Source organism: Idiotropiscis lumnitzeri, chromosome 3, assembly GCF_059441095.1.
Source record: "Idiotropiscis lumnitzeri isolate Australia: NSW breed Sydney's pygmy pipehorse chromosome 3, RoL_Ilum_1.0, whole genome shotgun sequence".
NCBI classification, from domain to species: Eukaryota; Metazoa; Chordata; class Actinopteri; order Syngnathiformes; family Syngnathidae; genus Idiotropiscis; species Idiotropiscis lumnitzeri.
In genome coordinates this window covers 3,087,501-3,106,518 of record NC_142393.1, presented here as the reverse complement: position 1 = coordinate 3,106,518, position 19,018 = coordinate 3,087,501, and the positions used below count along the sequence as shown (strand labels likewise).

General features: G+C 41.8%; 1 protein-coding gene across 1 annotated transcript in view; it reads right to left on the bottom strand.

The window, feature by feature from the left end:
* LOC148339426 (nck-associated protein 5-like) overlaps nucleotides 1-19,018 on the bottom strand; it is an 89,493-nt gene that overhangs the window by 25,056 nt on the left and 45,419 nt on the right. Inside the window, 3 exon segments of the mRNA XM_088290554.1 lie at nucleotides 18-191; nucleotides 2,330-2,420; nucleotides 14,100-14,233. Coding sequence (XP_088146680.1) covers nucleotides 18-191; nucleotides 2,330-2,420; nucleotides 14,100-14,233 — 399 coding nt within the window.

Here is a 19,018-nt window from a genome sequence, read left to right as displayed (position 1 = left end):
GCCGATCGAGAAGTTACCTCGAGGGTCTTAAGACGTTCTAACAGGATCTTGGTTCTGTCTTCGTTGTCGTCCGCTTGGCTGGTGTTGGCATGCGGCCGCATCTCGGACTCAGACTCCATCTGAGTCGCCGGCAGGGGGCTGTTCTCTTCTGGGCAATCATGCTGCTTTTGCACTTCCTCGGAGAATTTCTCCTGAGGCACAAAAACAAAGAGGGCAGGTTAGAGGAGGTGCAGTGGGACGGGGTGGTGGTGGTGGATTTTGGCAAGAAGAAGCCACGGCAGATGGGCTGAGGAAAAAAAAAAAAGAAGAAGGGTGACTCGCTTTTGTAAAGGAAGCCGAGAAAAGGCAGAAATCACAGAAGGACGAGGAAGTGGAATAGAAGATGAAAGCAGCGAGAAAGAGGAGAGCGGATCAAATGGGCAGATGGGCCGACGGGGAAGCAGCTTCAACTAAACATCCCATAATCCCTAATCATGTTTCTCTTGTTTTCCAAATTGTCGCGACGACCTTCATGCTTGCTCCCGTTTGGCCTTCCTGCATCTCTCTGCCAGTTATCTTTAGAGTAGATGGACGTCTTCCCAGCGTCCCATAATTAACGACGGTAATAATAAGCCTCTAATTAGCCACTTTCTGGCTGGCACAGAAGCGCACAAAGAAAATCAAATGGGCATTCTGCCTGGTCCAAAAAAAATCAAATAAAAATCTAAAGAAGAGTCAAACACAAGCGTTCTTCATTCACAATTGGTGCATAAGAGGTATTGGCCGGGAGACAGAACTCACAAGTTGAGACATTGCTGCATCTGTTTTTCAAATTTACATAGCCGATGCGGCTTCTCGCAATTGGTTCAAGTTTGGGCTCACATAAAAAAATTTATTGCAATACACGAAATGGAAATTGTATTCCAGAGAAGGACATTAGGAGATAATGATAGAGTGAAGGCATTAGAGATGCTATGCTATGCTAAAGATGTAAAGCTAATATGGTATTTGAAGTTGGCTTTGCAAATGCAAATTAATTTTTCAAGGAATATATATATATATATATTAGTGCTGTCGAGCGATTACAATTTTTAACCAATTAATCGCAAAAATAATTCTGCAATTAATGCTATAAATTACATATTATAATATAATATTACAATATTATATAATATAATATTATCATAAAAATAATATATAATATTATAATATTAATTACATTTTTTCAACCAATTAATCACAAAAATTATTCTGCAATTAATTGTTAATAATTACACATTATAATATAATATTATAATAGAAATAATATACAATAGTATTATAATTCAATTTTTCAACGACTATTTTTTGTGAAGCTTGTAACAGATATTTACTTGAATAACGTGTAATATAAAGATGTAATATGGAACAGTATTTGAATTTAACTTTGCTAATTATAAAAATTATTCTTGAAATAAATAAAACTGAGTTGACTCAGTTAAAATATTACTTTTTTTTAGATAAAGATCCATAATTAAACGCTTTAACTTTGTCAGCATTATATACGCTTTCTTGTGGCGAGCTCCTTGAACTTCTTTGCAGAGGCTGCTCATCAGGCGTTGTTAAAAGACCCCGTAATGGCGTCCACAGAGAGTCGGGCGGGAGCATTGTCCCTCGTGCCGCCCTTTCAAGTTATTGAGTTTGTCTGCTGAATGCACAGAAAGTGGCTGCGTAGGACAGGCTGGCGTTGCGTTATTCAGCAACTGGGAATCGCCTAATAGCCCTCCATGTTTGTTCGTGTCCACAAAGTCCACGGGCGGCTGATCACCAGAGCAAAGGAAACCTTTGGAACAGCTCACCAAATGAAAATATCAGATTCTACTTCTCACCCTCAGTTTTAATTACACTTCATCTGTCATCCCAGATCTTGGCCAACCGTTTTTTGTAGTTTTACAATCTGGCTTTTGCACCTAAGGCCAACGACCAAACTATCAGTCAAGATATCTGAGAATCCTCACTGGAGCACATCAGCAATGACATTTAGCCACATCATTCAGCCCTATTTTATTTTTTTTTGTCCTCATGACTCACTGCCAACGCACAACAATGAAATGGGATGATCGGATGATCTTTACTTACAATCCCTTCATCACGTTTGAGAATGTAAAATGGTATCGTAGTCTTTTGGTAAAGCCTCGCGGCCCAAATAGAATTACCCTGCGGGCCAAATTAGGCCCGCGGGCCGAGAGTTGGACACCTATGGCATAATGGCACACGTACGAGGGAAGTGTAAAAAAAAAAATTCTATAATTCTCTATAACAACGGTTGGCCACAAATCCGTCATCTTCATCGTATGAAAACACGGTTTACTTTGTAGGCCTTGGTGACGTCGGCGGTGTCCGTCGCCGTCTGCTCCACGAGCGCTTGATTCTGCAGCAGCGACCGCACCGTCTCTTCCATCCTGCACACACAACACACGACATCACGGTCTGAACTTAAGCAACTCCGTCCCACGGTTGCCCTTCGATGCTTTTCACCGTATTTCTGCGTCTGTTTTTCTTGGATTAAGATTGACTCGCATATTTTGCTTTGCGCTTGCAAACGAGCCGTCGCACGCGTGAATAAAAGTGCAATCACAGCAGCAACCGCCGACCGAGTGACTTTGACCTTGAGGGCGCGGTCTCCTCAAAACAATCAGCCTGCAAAAATGCAGGCTGCATGCAGAGCAGGCATCCAAACGAAGAGTCCAAATGTTCCTCGATATTTGCATCAGATCTCCCTTGAGTTTCTTTCGGCTGAACTTTGAACCTCCATGCATTCTGATTCTATAAAGCAACATAAGCGGGTCGAGTATTTCCAAACCCAAGGCACATATTTTACTTTTTTTTTTTAATTATTATTTATTTATTTGTAATTTTATTTATTTATTTATTTATTTTACAAAAAAGGACGTTTTTTTTTTTTTTTTTTTAAAAGGACTAAGCAAGGACGTTAGTGGTTTTTCGTCTTTCCCTTTAATTGTCCCAAAAAATAATAAATAAATAATTCAAATATTTGCACTTTGAGGAGAATGAAATTGTGTCAGGCTGTTGTGTGTCCTGGCCCTTTGAATGAGAGTTCAACTAAGAGAAAAAGAGCGAGCGAGTGGAAGCGATATGTGCGTCAGTGTGAAGAAGGAATTGAGAGCCAAAATAAGAATCTCAAATTGCATTTAATTTGAGCAACGAGATCAAGTGCTCATTTGTGAATTTGCATTGTGTGACAACAAAAGAAAAATTCCGGTATGCCCTGTAACAGCAGAGTTAATAAAAAAATTAAAAATATTATAATTATATTTAACACCCCATTTAATAACACGGCGACTCGCGGCGACGCGGTTAGTGTACATACACATTTGTTTTTACGACTAAATTTATCACCTGTGGCGTTGAATCATGTGTGTTTTGTAGTCCGGAAATTACGATAAGTGGATGTGAATAGGAAATTAGCCAACTAATGAGCTTTTAATAACGTTCATGAGTTATGAAACCTCTGAGGCGAACCTCTCATCATGCAATTTCTTTTTTTTTTTCATGGGGGGGACAGGGGACACTGATTGGTGAAAGGACGCATGTGCTTTAAAAGGATGAGGACCGACAAGGACAATTATTTTATGAATAAGTAGAATAATAAATATTCTGGCTGTATCAATCAATAATCAATATTTTGGTGAAAATCAAATGACAAAGATTGGATAATTTCCCACAACACAACTGCAATCTTGGCCCACTAATGTGTGGGAGAATTTAAGTCACACATCAGGATGGATTGCACCTGAGACAGTTGCCAAGATGAAAAAGAATTTCTGTCACATTCAAACTGTTGCTCGTCAGCTGATCTGCCGCGCGACGTGCGACGAGTACATGCCGAGAAGGTTTGCATCGCCATCTGTCCGGGCTGTGCTGCAAAGCCGCTTGCAATCAGGCGGTGAGCGAACGTGCGAACTGTCGGCGGGGCAGACGGCTCTGGTGAGCACTTTCATAATCAGCACAGTGAGGAAGATGATGATGATGATGATGATGATGATGATGATGATGTAACTTTGGCGGCTCGCTGGCCAATGTCTCAGGATATGTGGAGATGCTCGCGGTGATCACATCATAAATCCAAGCCCAGTTTGGGAGGAAGGAAAAAAAAATAAAAAATCACTTTGAATCGGAAATCCCTCGCTTACAATTCAGACTGTGTTTGTAATCCACAACAGATGGCATCATTTCAAATTCAAATTGATGAGCGTGCATGCGGACATGACAATTAATTAGTGAACGACATTGTGATAAATTCTCAATGATGAACCAAGCTCGCCATTGTAAAAAAAAAAAAAACAACAACATATGATTGATCATAATTTAAAAATAAACAAATCAAGCTGGAAATGGACAAACAGGGCGTGGAGGGAAGCTAAAGTAAGTTACGACTCGCTTGACCCATCGGAGCTTGAGCTGAATTTCAAAAATGCCAACAGTCTAGGAAATGCAATTTGGAGGGTCTCTCTCTCTCTCTCTCTCTCTCTCTCTCTCTCTCTCTCTCTCTCTCGCTCTCTTTCTCTCTCTCTCTCAAATTAATTTTTCACACGTTTTGTTTTTTTTTCTTTGATTGAAATTGGATAAACTATCACAATTGGAATGTAAACTATTAATTATATACATAATTATAAAAACACTTCCACTATGATCCAGGATCCTCTCTCGTCTTTTTCATAATATTTTTTTATGGGGGGGTTATAGTCACCTTGAAGCTAAATAAGAAAAGTGCACCTACTTTGGAGAATTAATATTTTTATATATATTAGGCTACCATATGGCTTATCCATTCATACATTACCTTGTATATTTATGTATCTTGGGAAGCTATTTACTTGTGATTTTTTTTTTTAATGGCAATGATTAAAGCATACCTGTGCACACGTGGGCAAACAAATTAAGTCTCATCCATACGCGGGAGAATCGAATTTGAAAATTCCTCCATTCTGAACGCCATTATCCCAAACCTGGCACAGACATGGCTGAGCTCCACACGTAGAGGCGGCGCCGCACTGCAAAACGGCGGTTTGGAGGCTAAAAACGGCAACACTGTCATCAAGTAAACCTGAGCGCTCAAGGCTGAAGCCACATGCGGCGCGCTCAGTCGGCGATTCGGAGCCAGCCTGAAACACATCCTCGACTGGTTACGTCTACGCCGTGTCATTATCCCACAGTGGCCTTGTCCACTGATGTGGCCGAGACCTTCCCATATGGGCCATGTTAATAAGTCCTCCCCCGCTGGGATGCGAACCGACTGTTAGTCTTGGTCCATATAGGGAACAAGGAGAAGCCTGCTGCGACCAACTGTGGACGTGGCTTACGCCCTCTCATCCGTGTGTTTTATGGCTCGTTAATGGGAAATAAGAGGCTTTCGACCCACTAAAGTCAACTCTTTCTTTGCACACTGACTCAATTGAATTCTGATTGGATAAAAACTCTCACTAAAAATACAACACGAGGATATAAAATGACATCAATGTGAAGAATATGATCATGATTTCTTGATCGTGTTCGACCGGCAGAGAAGGCCTTGACGCCCTCGAGCGCCCACCGCTACTAAGATTCTATACAACGGGAGAGCAGAGCTTTTCTTTGTCCGACTCAACAGGTCACACTTTCGCTTTATCGCCGCTGTCAGACACTCAAGTTGAGCGAAGGCGCTAATCAGATTTGTCAAAAGAACAATTGCAAAAGCCCAAAGCTGCTGAAGCCACAGGAAGAACAATCACCTTGGTTGTGCGTCAGAATTGAGGCCATCGGGGGTTGCCTTGCACTTTGCGCTTACCGATCGCCTTACGTGGCCGTCGACAAACCCATGCAAAATGGCGCGCTTTTGGCTCAAGAATATTCCATTCTTCCTCGTGTGAAGCAAACAGACGATTGCCTGGCTTAGCCTGACGTTAAGCTACTCTGATCCTCTCCGAGCTGTTGTGCAGAAAACATGCAAGGAGACCCTTTCTTCGATATGACCTAAATGTCATTAAAGAATCTTTTAATCCACTTTCAAGAAGCAAAAGCTTCATCAGTCCCAAGTCTTGACATTTGTTACTTCCTTTCAACAAACGCCGATAAAATTGAATTCACGACACAATGGCGAGCATCCGGATAAAAAGAGACGGAGCGGGCCACGTGAAGGTTCTTTCTCTCACATCGGGAAGAATTTAAAGTGGCTCACATGTTCACCTCTGAGGAAGACATTGGTGCTCGACAAAAGCGTGGCCGGAGCCGCTCAAGCCATTTCGCAAATAGACTGCAGGCATGTTTGAGGTCGTGAGGAAGGCCTCCCAGTGTGAAATTGTCGTCATGATGACGGGATGAACTTTGGTGCGCTAAATCTACAACGAGACCAAATGACAACGATTCCAGACATGGCGTTACTCACTGCAAATGGCGCGGAAGTCCAGTAGATACGCTCGGGGGCGCTGCCACGGATTTGGGGCTCCATGAAAAGATATCTTACTGGGGCCCCCCCACATTAGGAGAGCGGAAAACTTTGCTGCCGTTTTACATACAACTAAGCATTTGAGTGATATTTTTGACTACCGTATTTTCCAGACTAAAAGCAGCTACTTTTTTCCCAAGATTTTGAACCATGTGGCTAATTCAACGGTTCGGCTTTTCTGCGGATATTTTTTTCACCACTAGGGGCGCTCTGTAGTTCAGAAAATACGCTAAATAAATAATAATAAAAATATATATATTTTTTTTCTTTTAAAGGTTGCTGCGCCTTATACTCTGGAAATACTTATATTTATGAAATTAATATGATAGTTACTTGGAGGCGAAAGCACTGAAAATATTATCAAATTCATGTTGATTCAATTACTTGCTGCAAGACTAAGACCCCATATCCCAAAACCATCTCTTTCTTTAAATACTCGAACATAAAATTCTCAAGGTCAATTACCAGACAATTCAAAATGTAAATTCTAAATAACTTCTTCCATTAAAATGAAATTTAATGATAATCCATGGAGAAACTAATCAAATCTCTGTAAACAGCACCAAAAACAAAATGGCCGAATGCCTTTTATGATTTTTTTTTTTTGTAATTTTTTGGAAATTTCACTATTGATCCTGAAGAACATTTTTGAAGTCAAAGGTCAATGATTCTTTATTGCAGTTCTTTTTTTTTTTTCATCAGTTGAGGTCCACAATCTCATGTTTTCCCAGATCCAAATCATGCTAGCGTCGTCGTTTATGGATGTCACTTTGTGTTCTTGGGCAGTAACGACGGAAAAGAAAATGGCCTTCAGCAAATTGTCCCCACAAATTTGTGACAATTGATTTGTCCATTATGTCTTGCTTAAACAAGTTTCTGAGGGAACGAAGAGATGGAGTCCAACGCCACTAATTGATAATTTGATTGATTTGCTGACTTCATTTGTACACTGCGAGGCGGTGAAATAATGATTGAACTGTCAAAGTGCAGAAGTGACGCCGTGGCCGTGTTTATTTGAAGCAGATCTGCTGCCAGACAACCCAAAATCTATACTGCAATCATGAGGTCACTTTGAATTACAAGCCGTTTGGCTGCGGGGCGACAAACTAGGAGGAACGGCTTTGCGAGCCATTTTCATGCGTGGATCCGTCCTACTTCCGCAAAGACTTGTAATCTGACCTCTTTCAGTTTGCTGATCAACATCAGAACCAGCATTTTAAATCTGTGGCGGAAATCGGCAGGGTGGCGCGTGTGTGTGCGTTTTAAGGCCATGGGGGAGGGGGGTCGGCTAAATCGAACACAAAAATTTCTTGACACGCAAATATCGGCCTTAAATGTCTAATTATTCATTTTAAAACTAAACTTGTGATGCCATGTGCAATCTGGGGACTTCCGTGAATGTATAAATTTAAATGAAAAAAATCAGCCAACAGTTTGGGGTCGCTCTAAAGCACAGGTGTCAAACTCAAGGCCCGGGGGCCAGATTTGGCCCGCGACTTCATTTTAAGCGGCCCGCGAAGGGCAAATCATGCGCGTCAACTTCCTGTTTCTGGCACATTTTCGACACTTTAAACTACATTGAGATATGAGATATCGTCATTTATTTGTAAGCAATCCTCCCCTTTTAAAAAATAAATAACTTGTTGAACAAGCAATTACGTGATCACGTAGAGTGATCATACATTGATATGGTCATAACGGCCCTCTGAGGGAAAGCCGAACTACGATATAGCCCGTCCACAAAAATGAGTTTGACACGCTTGCTCTAAAGCAAACAAGGACAAAAATGAAGCTTCATGTAATTACTGGAAAGCGGAGCTGAAGTAGCTTGGAGCACAAACGAACGTGGACGTGCGACAAGATGGCCCAGGAACGCTTAATACTCGAGGTCACCTTTATTTTTTTATTCATTTGCATTGAGCGACTGGATCGTTTTTTTTTTTTTTTTTTTAATTCCTCACATCCAACTTTTCTGAAAATTAAAAATGTAAATGTGGTTCAACTTCCGCAAACTCAAGTCTTATTTGTAGCGTCTTGCTTATCAATATAAATCCCCCGAAAATAAAGTCAACTGAGGCATGTGTCGAGAGAGGCTGAGGGGCGTTACCTCCGTAATCCATGGAATAATCGATAGGATAATCGATTAGAAAAAGATTCATTATCGACACCCCGAGGGTGTTTACGATCCGCTGACACAAGGAAGTAATTGGTCGATCTTGAGCGCATGAATCGGAGAGCGACGTTAAAAATCCTGTTTGGCGCCAACGCTCGTCATTTCGCAACACTTAAATGACTAAAAGGGAGTGGAATTAAACGTAATTCCCTGTTCAAGTGTGGAAACCCAAAAGCAGGGCTCCGATAAATCCTCAAAATGTGAGCGGCTTCCAAAATAGCGCAGACACCTATTATCTATTTAACAACCCTCATCATCATTTGGAAGGAGCAGGAAAGTGACTTCAAAAGAGTCGACCTCTTTGTAATGACCCCAGATGTGCGGCTTTGGGAACAGGGGCTCAATTCATACCACAGCTTCCCAAGCACAGCGGGAGGCCTTCTCCGGCGTGCCAAATTAAAAGACTTGGGCCAGGCGTGGCTGGCTACTTGAGTGATTAGAAAAGAGCGCATTGATCAGCAATTCTGCGTCGGCTGTGCGGCGCTAACGAGACAATAACATAAGCAAATACAACTCTGCCGGTTTGAGGCGTCTCAACTTGAGCATGACCGCCCGAACAACAAGTCCAGACTGGAAAAGCCATTCCTGCCCGTTTGCGTCAGTCATGCGCGCATGCGTGCTCATTCGCTCAATAATGTGCCCTAAAGAATTTTTTGCGGAGCTTCACCACACAGAGCGCCAAGCAAAACGGAGGTGAGCTAATGCGATAAAATCATCGTGGCTCTCAATGCTGCGCAGGACAATTAAGTGACATTAACTCATTCACTGCCATTGACGGATAAAGACGTCATTTACTCGGCAGTCGCCAAGAACCCAAATAGCGGGAACAGGTGTAAAAAGAGATGGAGATAGAGATTTCAAACAGCCGTTTGGCACGTTCAATACCGCTGATGGTTCCACCACAGACATTTTGAAAGAGCACAGAAGTTAAAAAATGACGTTTGAAGTGAGGGAATCCTAAGTATTAGCGGAAGAGACTAACAAACATCACTGAGTTACAGAAAATTAATCCATAGCGGTTCCCGGAGAGCCATATGCTGCCTGTTTTAGATCTCTCCTGAGTGGAAACACACCTGATTCAAACTATCAGCTCATCAACACGCTCGGTAGAAGCCTGAAACGGACCTGATTATTGGAATCAGGCGTGTTTGGCGAAGGGAGAGATCTAAAACAGGCAGGATATGGCTCTCCAGGAACCGGAGTTCGATACCCATGCTATGGCTCCAATATATGTTTTTATTTATTTACCACCCAAGTGTAAAGTACGGGAATGCTCTGCTCTAGGGGAAGCCAGTACTAATATAATATAATATAATATAATATAATATAATATAATATAATATAATATAATATAATATAATATAATATAATATAATATAATATAATATAATATAATATAATATAATATAATATAATATAATATAATATAATATATAATATATAATAATAATAATATAATATAATAATATATACACAAATATATATTATAAATAATATATATAAAAATAATAAAAATATATAAATACTACTACTACTCTACTCTGAAATGCCCCCCACCGGGAAATGTCATATGTGATTTGGCATGACTCCTTCTTGTGACTAGCTAAAGTGTCAGCCCGTCAGATCCTTGAGAAGTTTTAGGATGCTTCTTGCAAGTCAGAGCGTTAACGGTCGGTTCTCATTTTGCCAGCCTTCTCTTCATCACTGTAGCCACAGTCATCGTTACAAACAGCCGTGTAACACTTGGCAACTGCCTTTCAGACAACGTATTTCAAGACGGAAAATCATCCACTGCAATTCGACTCGGGTTTGATAAATCACATTGCGCGTGCTAATCTCTTCGAACGCATCCTCAGAGAACGCGCAAATTCAACTGTGCTGTTTGTCTCGGGTGCACCCAGTTAGTAGACGAGCTAACACATCTGCTCGCGCGAGCAACCATGTTTGCAGCCGTTTTTGCACAAGCGCTCTCCAGACTGTTAATATCTCGCACATGTGGCCCAATATAAATTCTAGACAACTGACAATGCCAAATAATTAAAAGCAGCAGATAAGGCACCCAAGCTGTTGGACACATTACCTGGCGACCGCGTCCTTCATCCTTGGACAAGTCCACGTGAACGGGCACCGAGCAGCCGCCACGCTTCAGCCTGCTCACCAGTCATCCTGTTTCTGAGCTCTCAAGGCCTCAATCGCGCCTTTGCAGGATACAAGTCCAAATGTAGTTGCTCGTTGATGATGTTGCCCTCAACGCACATTTTTCTTCCGTCTGTCCCTGTTCTTAAATATCCCAGCCCATATGGACTCGGAGGGACGCTCAGGGTGGGCTGAGCAAGCTGCAGGGCTGTGGGCTGCAGTCTACCACTAATCCGTAGTCGTTTAATGACGGCAGGCCACACCAAGCGGCGTTCAAGCTCTGTGGGGGTGGGGGTGTTGACCCAAGTCAGGAGGGGTTGAGCATGTGACCCACACCAAGCTTAGAACCCAGCCGGGGGGGGCGTGCTGGCATGTGTGTGTGCCCCTTCGTCTGGACTGGAGCTAAGTGGCCAGTCCCTTGAGGAATGTAGACTTCTTTTAATCTCCACCAGGAAAACATGAGCAAAGTGGGATTTATGTGTGCATAGGTGAACAAGTCGTTCAGCTGTGAACCAAAGGATCGGGGAAAATGTATAGCCAGGCAACCACAAATGGAGACTCACGTTATTTTTGTTAGTACAACAACAAGCATGCACCTGAGGGGGGGAGGAAATCACAACAGCTCGCATCCCCCAGTCGACAAACAAATGGTCAATGGATAGCAAAATGTCTACATTGCACCAGATTAATGATAGGTCGATTATCGGCTGGGACGATTATCGGGGGCCGATATTTTGCATTTTGCCGATTATCGGCATCAGACTTATAAGGCCGATAAATTTCTCTCTCGCTCTCGCTCTCTCTCTCTCTATATATATATATATATATATATATATACATATATATATATATATATATACTGGTGGTCCTGCCTGCAGAAGCCGATTAGCCCGCCCACAGCTCTATCTGATTGGATCCTTGTGTAGTGGATAGCAGCCATACAGCAGTAAGCTGCCTGTTTGCTTTTTCAAATCGAGTCACACGCACTACAACAGACTTTGCCGAAATTTGAATAATGTCAGTCTACTAACTCTCAACTAAAAGAAAACTATTTGCTTTTTTCAACAAACAAATATCGCCTTCAAATATCGGTTATCGGTCTCCATGACTACTAATAATCGGCATCTGATCCGGCCCTGCAAAAATGCATATCGGCCTATCACTACACTAGATCCATGTCAACCCGTCATTTCTGAAGAGTCAGCAAACCATTCGAAGGAGGCTCCATCTCGGATGGAACGACGTAAAGCCCGTCAGATGTTGGATGTTTATCGAAAGCGAAAAGCAAGATCTCACCCCACCCTGAACAGGTTGGCAGCATATTGCCGGGCAAAAGTGCACCAATTACCTGAAGCGAGCAAAGCAAGCAGCAAATGCCAGCGGGGCAAAGGTTCATGTGACGACACCAGAAGCACGGCTTGCTGCGTTGCTCAGCAAAGTTCTTCCTCATCTGTCAGCCAGACGCTCTGCCATTGAGTGCCAGGCCACCATATTGATCCAGTGATTGGCCAGATTTTATTGACAACAACAGAATCCTTTTAGCTTCCTCGTGCGCAGTCGGATGAAGCTGCGAGTTGACCTTTGTGAGCCCTCCCCACTCCAGGTGTCCTGAGGCCAGAAATTAAAGCGATCCAGCATAGTGAACGTGAACAGAACCATCACAGAATGCCGACAATCGCCGAGCGGGGCACGGAACAGCCTTTCGGTTGATAAGCACCTTTTTTTGGGAGGGGATAATGGAATCTCGAGACGAGACGGTCTCAGCGGTCTGGCGCCCAATGAGAGCCATCCATCCAGACGACCCCGAATTTGGAGGACAGACTCATCTGGAACCGACGCAGGAACCAATCAGGGATGAACTGTATATGTTTCTCGCCTATTAAATGGACTCTTCTCACATATGGCGCGACACTGAGTCTCCCTGACAGCGGAAGGCGAAAAACCACACTTTCAAATTATTGTCACACGGCTCGTTGCACGTTGGCACGAGGAGAGACGGTGGGCTAAGTCAGGGGAGGGCAAACTTTTTGATTGGCGAGACACAATGGGTTCTAAAATTTGACAGAGGGGCCGGACCAGGTGCAGATGGATGGAGTGTTTTGGTCACCTCACCTCATCAGAGAAAAAAAATAAATAAAAAATTAATTTTAAATGAAAGTGAACAAAAGCATTACAAAATATCTTTGAAAAACCACAATATTTAGAAAATAAAACATGAACAAGGTTTATTCATTCATTTTTTTTCAAGTTCGGCGGGCCGGATTAAAACATAGTTTGCCCATGCCTGGTCTAAAAGAACAATTTAAGCACATTGAAAAGCCAGACAGAAGAACAGAGCCTGCCTTTAGCCGGTATATGCAAATGTAGACAAAATTGTTGGTATTCCTCTGTTAATAAAAGAAAAAATAAAAGAAAAAAAATGTAACAAAAAATACAAAATAAATGAAAATTAACCAATCTAAATCAGACATTGCTTTTGAATTGAGGTTCTACGGAATTACTAAAAAAATAAATAAATAAATAAAATAAAAAGTTGACCAAGGCGGACAACACTTTTATATAAATAAAGCATTTCAACAAAAAAAATGTCAAAATGCATGTCGACAAGCCACAAAGCTTCAGGGGGAATATCCTACGGATAAATGAGACAAAAGTCAAAGACAAATATGTTGGATGTTCCCAGACGCAAAAATGAAGAATACCGAGAAAAGAACACTGTCCCTACAGTGAAGTACAGGAGGCTCTGTTATATTCTGGGGCTGCTTTGCAACATCTGCCACAGGGTATCTTTCATCTATCCGGGGTACAATGATATCTCGAGACGAACCGGGGTATTTATTTTATTTATTTATTTTTTTAATAATTCTGTTTAACCTCAACTCAAATATAGTGAGCAGTAAAAAATGAGCTACGCAGCGAGTATGCAATGCAGAGCGAAGCGAGCGCAATTGGGGGCATAGTTGCATCAATGGCACATTTCAAATACGCGCCGATCGTCAAAATGTCTCGTCAAATATTTCATCCCTCCACGGCCAAAGAGTCTGCGGCTGCACGCTGGGATCATTAAAGTGTGAAGCGCTTTTCTAATGAGGAGATAAGCAGCTAATTTGACGTACGTAAGCTAATGTGAAGACTTCTGCATGACTATCTGCAAATGATGAGCTCCAGACTGGACGAGAGAGGAAAAAAAAAAAAAAAGAGGTCAGGGAGGCTTTGTTTGAACACTTTACTTTTTTTTTTTTTTTTTTTTTCCTCTCTCCGAGCTCAAGTGTCTTGGAAGTTTGACAAGGACAAGCGACCATATTGAGCTTTTGGGGGCTCGCTCACCTGGAGAATTGCTGCTGCAGGGAGACGATCTGTGCCCGGCCCAGCTCGGATTCCTCCGTCACTTCTCGGAGACGCTTCTCGCTCTCCAGACGCAGCCGTCGCTCTTCCTCTAGCTCATGGATCAGCTTTTCTCGCTGTGGACGCACAAAAAAATAAATCAACACGTTACTTAAAAAAAAACACTTTACATTCAACACATTTTTTTAGTTTATTATTTTTTTACATTGAAAGAGAAATAGGATTTGTGACACACTACTTGGATTTGGAATTACTTTTGTCCCAAAAATAACAAACAAAAAAAAAAAAACCATGGCAGCGTTTTGGTCGTGGTGGATTAGCGCTAGCTAACAGAATTAGCTTCTAATAAGCTCGTTAAAGTTTGGGTGGAAGAATATTTTGGTTTGGCGATGTGTTCGTTGCAAGTGCCACATACACTCTACTTGAAAAGTGGACAACGTAGTGAACGAAGTGCTGCCTCAAAGAGTGAATATATATAATATGTATACCTCCAAAAAAACACACACACGCACGCACACGCACACACGCACACACGGCTTTGCTTCTACAAGTAGTAGCCGCTCGCATGGTCGAAACCCCCTGGCCTCCACATCTGGTTGTCATGGTAACAAAATGGACACTTGCCATTAATTCTGCAGTCTATTTGGCAAGGTGACTTTCTGCTAATTTTCTGATTAAACTGTGCTGTAATTCTCTATATTTGGACTATTATGAAGAAAGCATGTCATAGATAAGTTAACTTAACTTAACTTAACTCAATGAAGAATAATGCAGCAAGCGGTGATGGCCGCCGTGTTTCTCAGATGAGATGATATCCTTGGCCTCATGACCAGTTCCTTCATTTTGCCAACATTTGCTTTGCTGAACGTTAATGTTTGTCTCGTCAGATCGTAAAACTTTGTCCCACCATTTTTTTTAAATCTTTTTTTTGTTGAGGGGGGGGGCATGCTGTTGCAAGCCAAACTGTTTTTCTTGCTTATAGAAAAATGTCCTCTTTGTAGATTTCATGAAGTCTTCTGCAAACAACATATTGCGATACCTTCACTTCTGCCCTCTGGATGTTGGTAATGATTTCGCTAACAGTTGTTTCAGGGTGTTTCTTGAAAGCTTTCACAATCTTTCTTTCATCAATTGCTGCTGTTTTTATTCATCTCCCCATTCAACACCTGGTAAAACCTTCAGAGCCTTCAAAACGGTTGCATTTGCGATGGCCAATGTTTGTGAAATGGCCTTTTTCTCTTTTGACCTTGGCAGCAAAAAAAGAAAGATATTGGAGGCGAGCATAAATTCTCTCAAGAACCACAAAAAAAAAAAAACAGCAACCTGGGGTGACATTGAAAACATTAGAACATTAGAGAGGAAGACGCGCACAAACAAAGCCACTCTGATGAAAACATATCCACTTTGGCGAAGGTAAAAATTATCTGCCGAAAGTTAATTAGGATGACATTTAATACAAAGTTGTCGCTACTTAGGGCAGATGCATCGCGTCTATCAAAGAAAAGTTCACCAAAAATGTCAAACCACATCACAGCTTCAATCTTTCACTGCTGTGGAGCCTTTGTGCTTGAGCTTCGTCGCTCACCAAATTGACGGAGAAGCCAGAGCGCCCCAAAAAAAAAAAAAGAAGACGTGTTGCATATGAAGTCCGCTTTGTGTCATCTTAACCACTTTTATCGGGCTCTTTCTCACTCAAGACGCGTCTGAAATGAAATCTTTGTTCATGCTTTAATTGGACTCTTCAGTCTTGATGGCCTCAGCTATCTGTTGGCCAACGCGCCCCATCCTCATAATGTACTTCAAAGTCACAGACACTCCTCTGGTGGGCAGTTTGAAATCAGCCTTGAATGAGTTCAGCTTGGCGCTGGGAACATATACAGCACGGGCTGCTCTTCGCTTAACAAGCGCCATCCATCAGAAGACATCTTAAAAAAAAATGGCTCAAGGCTGGACAGAGCTGCTCACATGGAAATTGAAATGTTTGAAAAACAAAATTAAAAAATGTAGACCAATTATTTTGACATATTACAAAAATCATAAACAAAGCCGTTCCATAAAGATGATTGTGGGCCTCAAAGTTTAAATCTTGTATTCTATGTAACTTCTGAAAAAGCAAGTGTTGAAAATCAGCACTTGCATGCGTCCGTTTCAAGTAAACAAATTTAATCGGGCTGGATTTAAATTACATAGCGAAGCAAACACCACAGATGCCGTGATGAACAACAGCAGAAGTGCACTGAAAATACACACATTCACTGTTCACGATATTAGGTACAACTAAACCGTCAGGTGCCAACCAGAAAAACATACTGGAGGCTCAAGGAATAAATTGTTGGTAGCCTTGCATTCAAACAACAAAAAAAACGTTTGAGAAAATGTGAAAAATAAAAAAATAAAAAAATAATAAATAAAGCAGTGCTTTATTTGCGTGGTCTCACAGAATTATATACATCAACATGATTTTATTTTCCCCACATAACAGCTGGTCAGCTCAGAGCAGTTTGCAGAGAAGCACGAGGGGGACCTCTAGCGGTGGAAAAATGAAGACGCACGTACAGTGAGGAATATCTAACTTTCCTTATTAAATCAAATCAAATTTAATTTATATAGCACTTTACACAAATTCCTTAGACATTAGTTACATGGCAACACCTAAAAAAATAAAAAAATATATAATAAATTATAATAAATAAAAAAAAAAAAAATATATATATATATATATATATACATATATATAAATCAGTCCTCACTCAGAGAGAAAATAATGTCATAAAATGTTGAATACTGTGGTTGTGCTATGCTGCTGAGTCCAGCTACATTGTATCATATCGAGACATATGTTTCTAATATTTTGCCCCTTCTTTCATTTAGCAATATGGCCTAGTAAAAAAAAAAAGTGTAACATCACATTAAAATTCATCCAATTTTGCATATTAAACCAACCACGCAATTGCCTGTTTTACAGTAAACGTACAAGAGCGATAAACAATCAAACAGCACTCATGTCGTACAGCATAGACCGCTCCGCTCACAAAAGCACATTTTGTCCCGTTGAATCTAAGAGGGCGTGAATACTAAACCCAAGGCGCCATTAAAAGCAGCGCGCAGTTTTGCTGTGGTTGTAAATTGGTGGCTACTACAGTATGTGAGGCAGCTCTTTCCATAGCATAGAGGCTCCCTCTGTCAAAGATAATGGCTGCTATAAATCCAGCTGCAAAAAAAAAAAAAAAAAAGGATTAAGTGCAGCACCCCACCCCCAATGGAGAAGCAAAACCTCCACACCTGGAGCCATAACAAACCTACTCCACCGTGTTTTCAAGTCAAATGAGCTCCTTGCAAACGTGCAAGCGAGCAGCAGGGCCGCAAATGCAATTTAAATGACAAAGCTGCTAATAACACAAATGACAAAAGCCTTTTCTTCCCTCGCTAATGTCCACAGTATTGTCGCAACAGTCGCGTTTTTTGTTATTTTGGCGTGCCCACATGGCCCAGCAGAAGTGTAAAGCGTCAAAACGCGGCCCTGCTGGCAACTGAGGCCAAAACTCTCAATAACAAGGCACGATTTACCGTCTTTTTCCAGTCAAAGCCTTTGATAGCTTGACTTCAATTTATAATTTCCGTCGTTTAACCAGGCAGGAGGCCGTTAAATCCAACATTACCATAAATTTATGTGGCCAGAGATCCACAGCAATACATCAGACTGACTCTGGAACGTTTAATGCCTACGCCGCCTCCCATGGCTTTTATTCCTCGAAATGTTCTTTAGTGGGACGCAACAATCCCTCCATGAGAACTTTGACAGCCGCAGGCACAAACATGAATTTTCCATTTAGTCTGTCATCCTTGATGAGCCGTGGATGTGTAATATCTGATTTCTGCCTGTAGAGCACGCCATTTCGCAAACATAATCTGCTGCTAAAACATCAGCGGCTGGGGAGGGAAACAAAAAAAAAAAACATCAAAAGGAAATAGGAGAAGTCATTTGGAAAATGGCCAAGGGGCGGCATTTTATCTACTGAGCAATATACACTATTTTCAATAAGCCCAGATTGGGTCTTTGAGGATAAAATTTGACCTCCATCATAGACGAGGCAAGTTTCATTTCCTGGATGATAAAAATGCGCCCATGTAGGGATGAATCTATTTATCACTGTGAACATGCGACGCTCATAATTGAATAAACTGCAAAAAAAAGGACGTGGATTTGAGACCATGCTTGTTATGTCGTCTTAAATTTTATTAGCTGAAGCGAGGTCCAGCATGAGCTCTGCATTAGAAGGTATTGGTGTCCATTCAAGATGAATTACGAAATCACCCCCCCTCCCCTGCCCCTCCTCCTCCCACCTTACATCGCAGTGCCCTCAAAGATCCTTGGATGGCTGTAAATTCATTAGAGATCTCCGTCTCCGCTTGCAGTTCCGACTCCCATTTAGGAAAAGCTACATCAGCGTTATCAGCTCAAGTGCATGAGCCGGCCCGGACAGAACATCAATTGATGTCCATCTGCAAGTGTACATCCTCGTGCAGGATGCGGGCGGCTCCAATTTTGGGGCAGCTCGATAATCCCTTCATTACTCAGACCCCCACCCCGCGCGCCCCCCACCCGCTTATTCAGATTCGAATCAAAGGGCCGCGAGCGGGTCTCGCTGGCTTGTTGCTAAAGCAAACATCAGGGACACAATACACCATAAAGGTTCTGAGTTCATTAATAAAACATGCCAGTGGGTTATGTGTGTGCGTGCGTGCGTGAGTGTGCTCATCAGCAGCACTCAATTCAAATGGTGAGGTACAACAAGGAGAATCTGGGCTGCTTTGCTGGCACACGGAATCAAATTGAACAAAAAAAAATCATCATCAATTTTAGTTTGAAGGAAATATTTGTTTCAGTTTATTACTTTCAG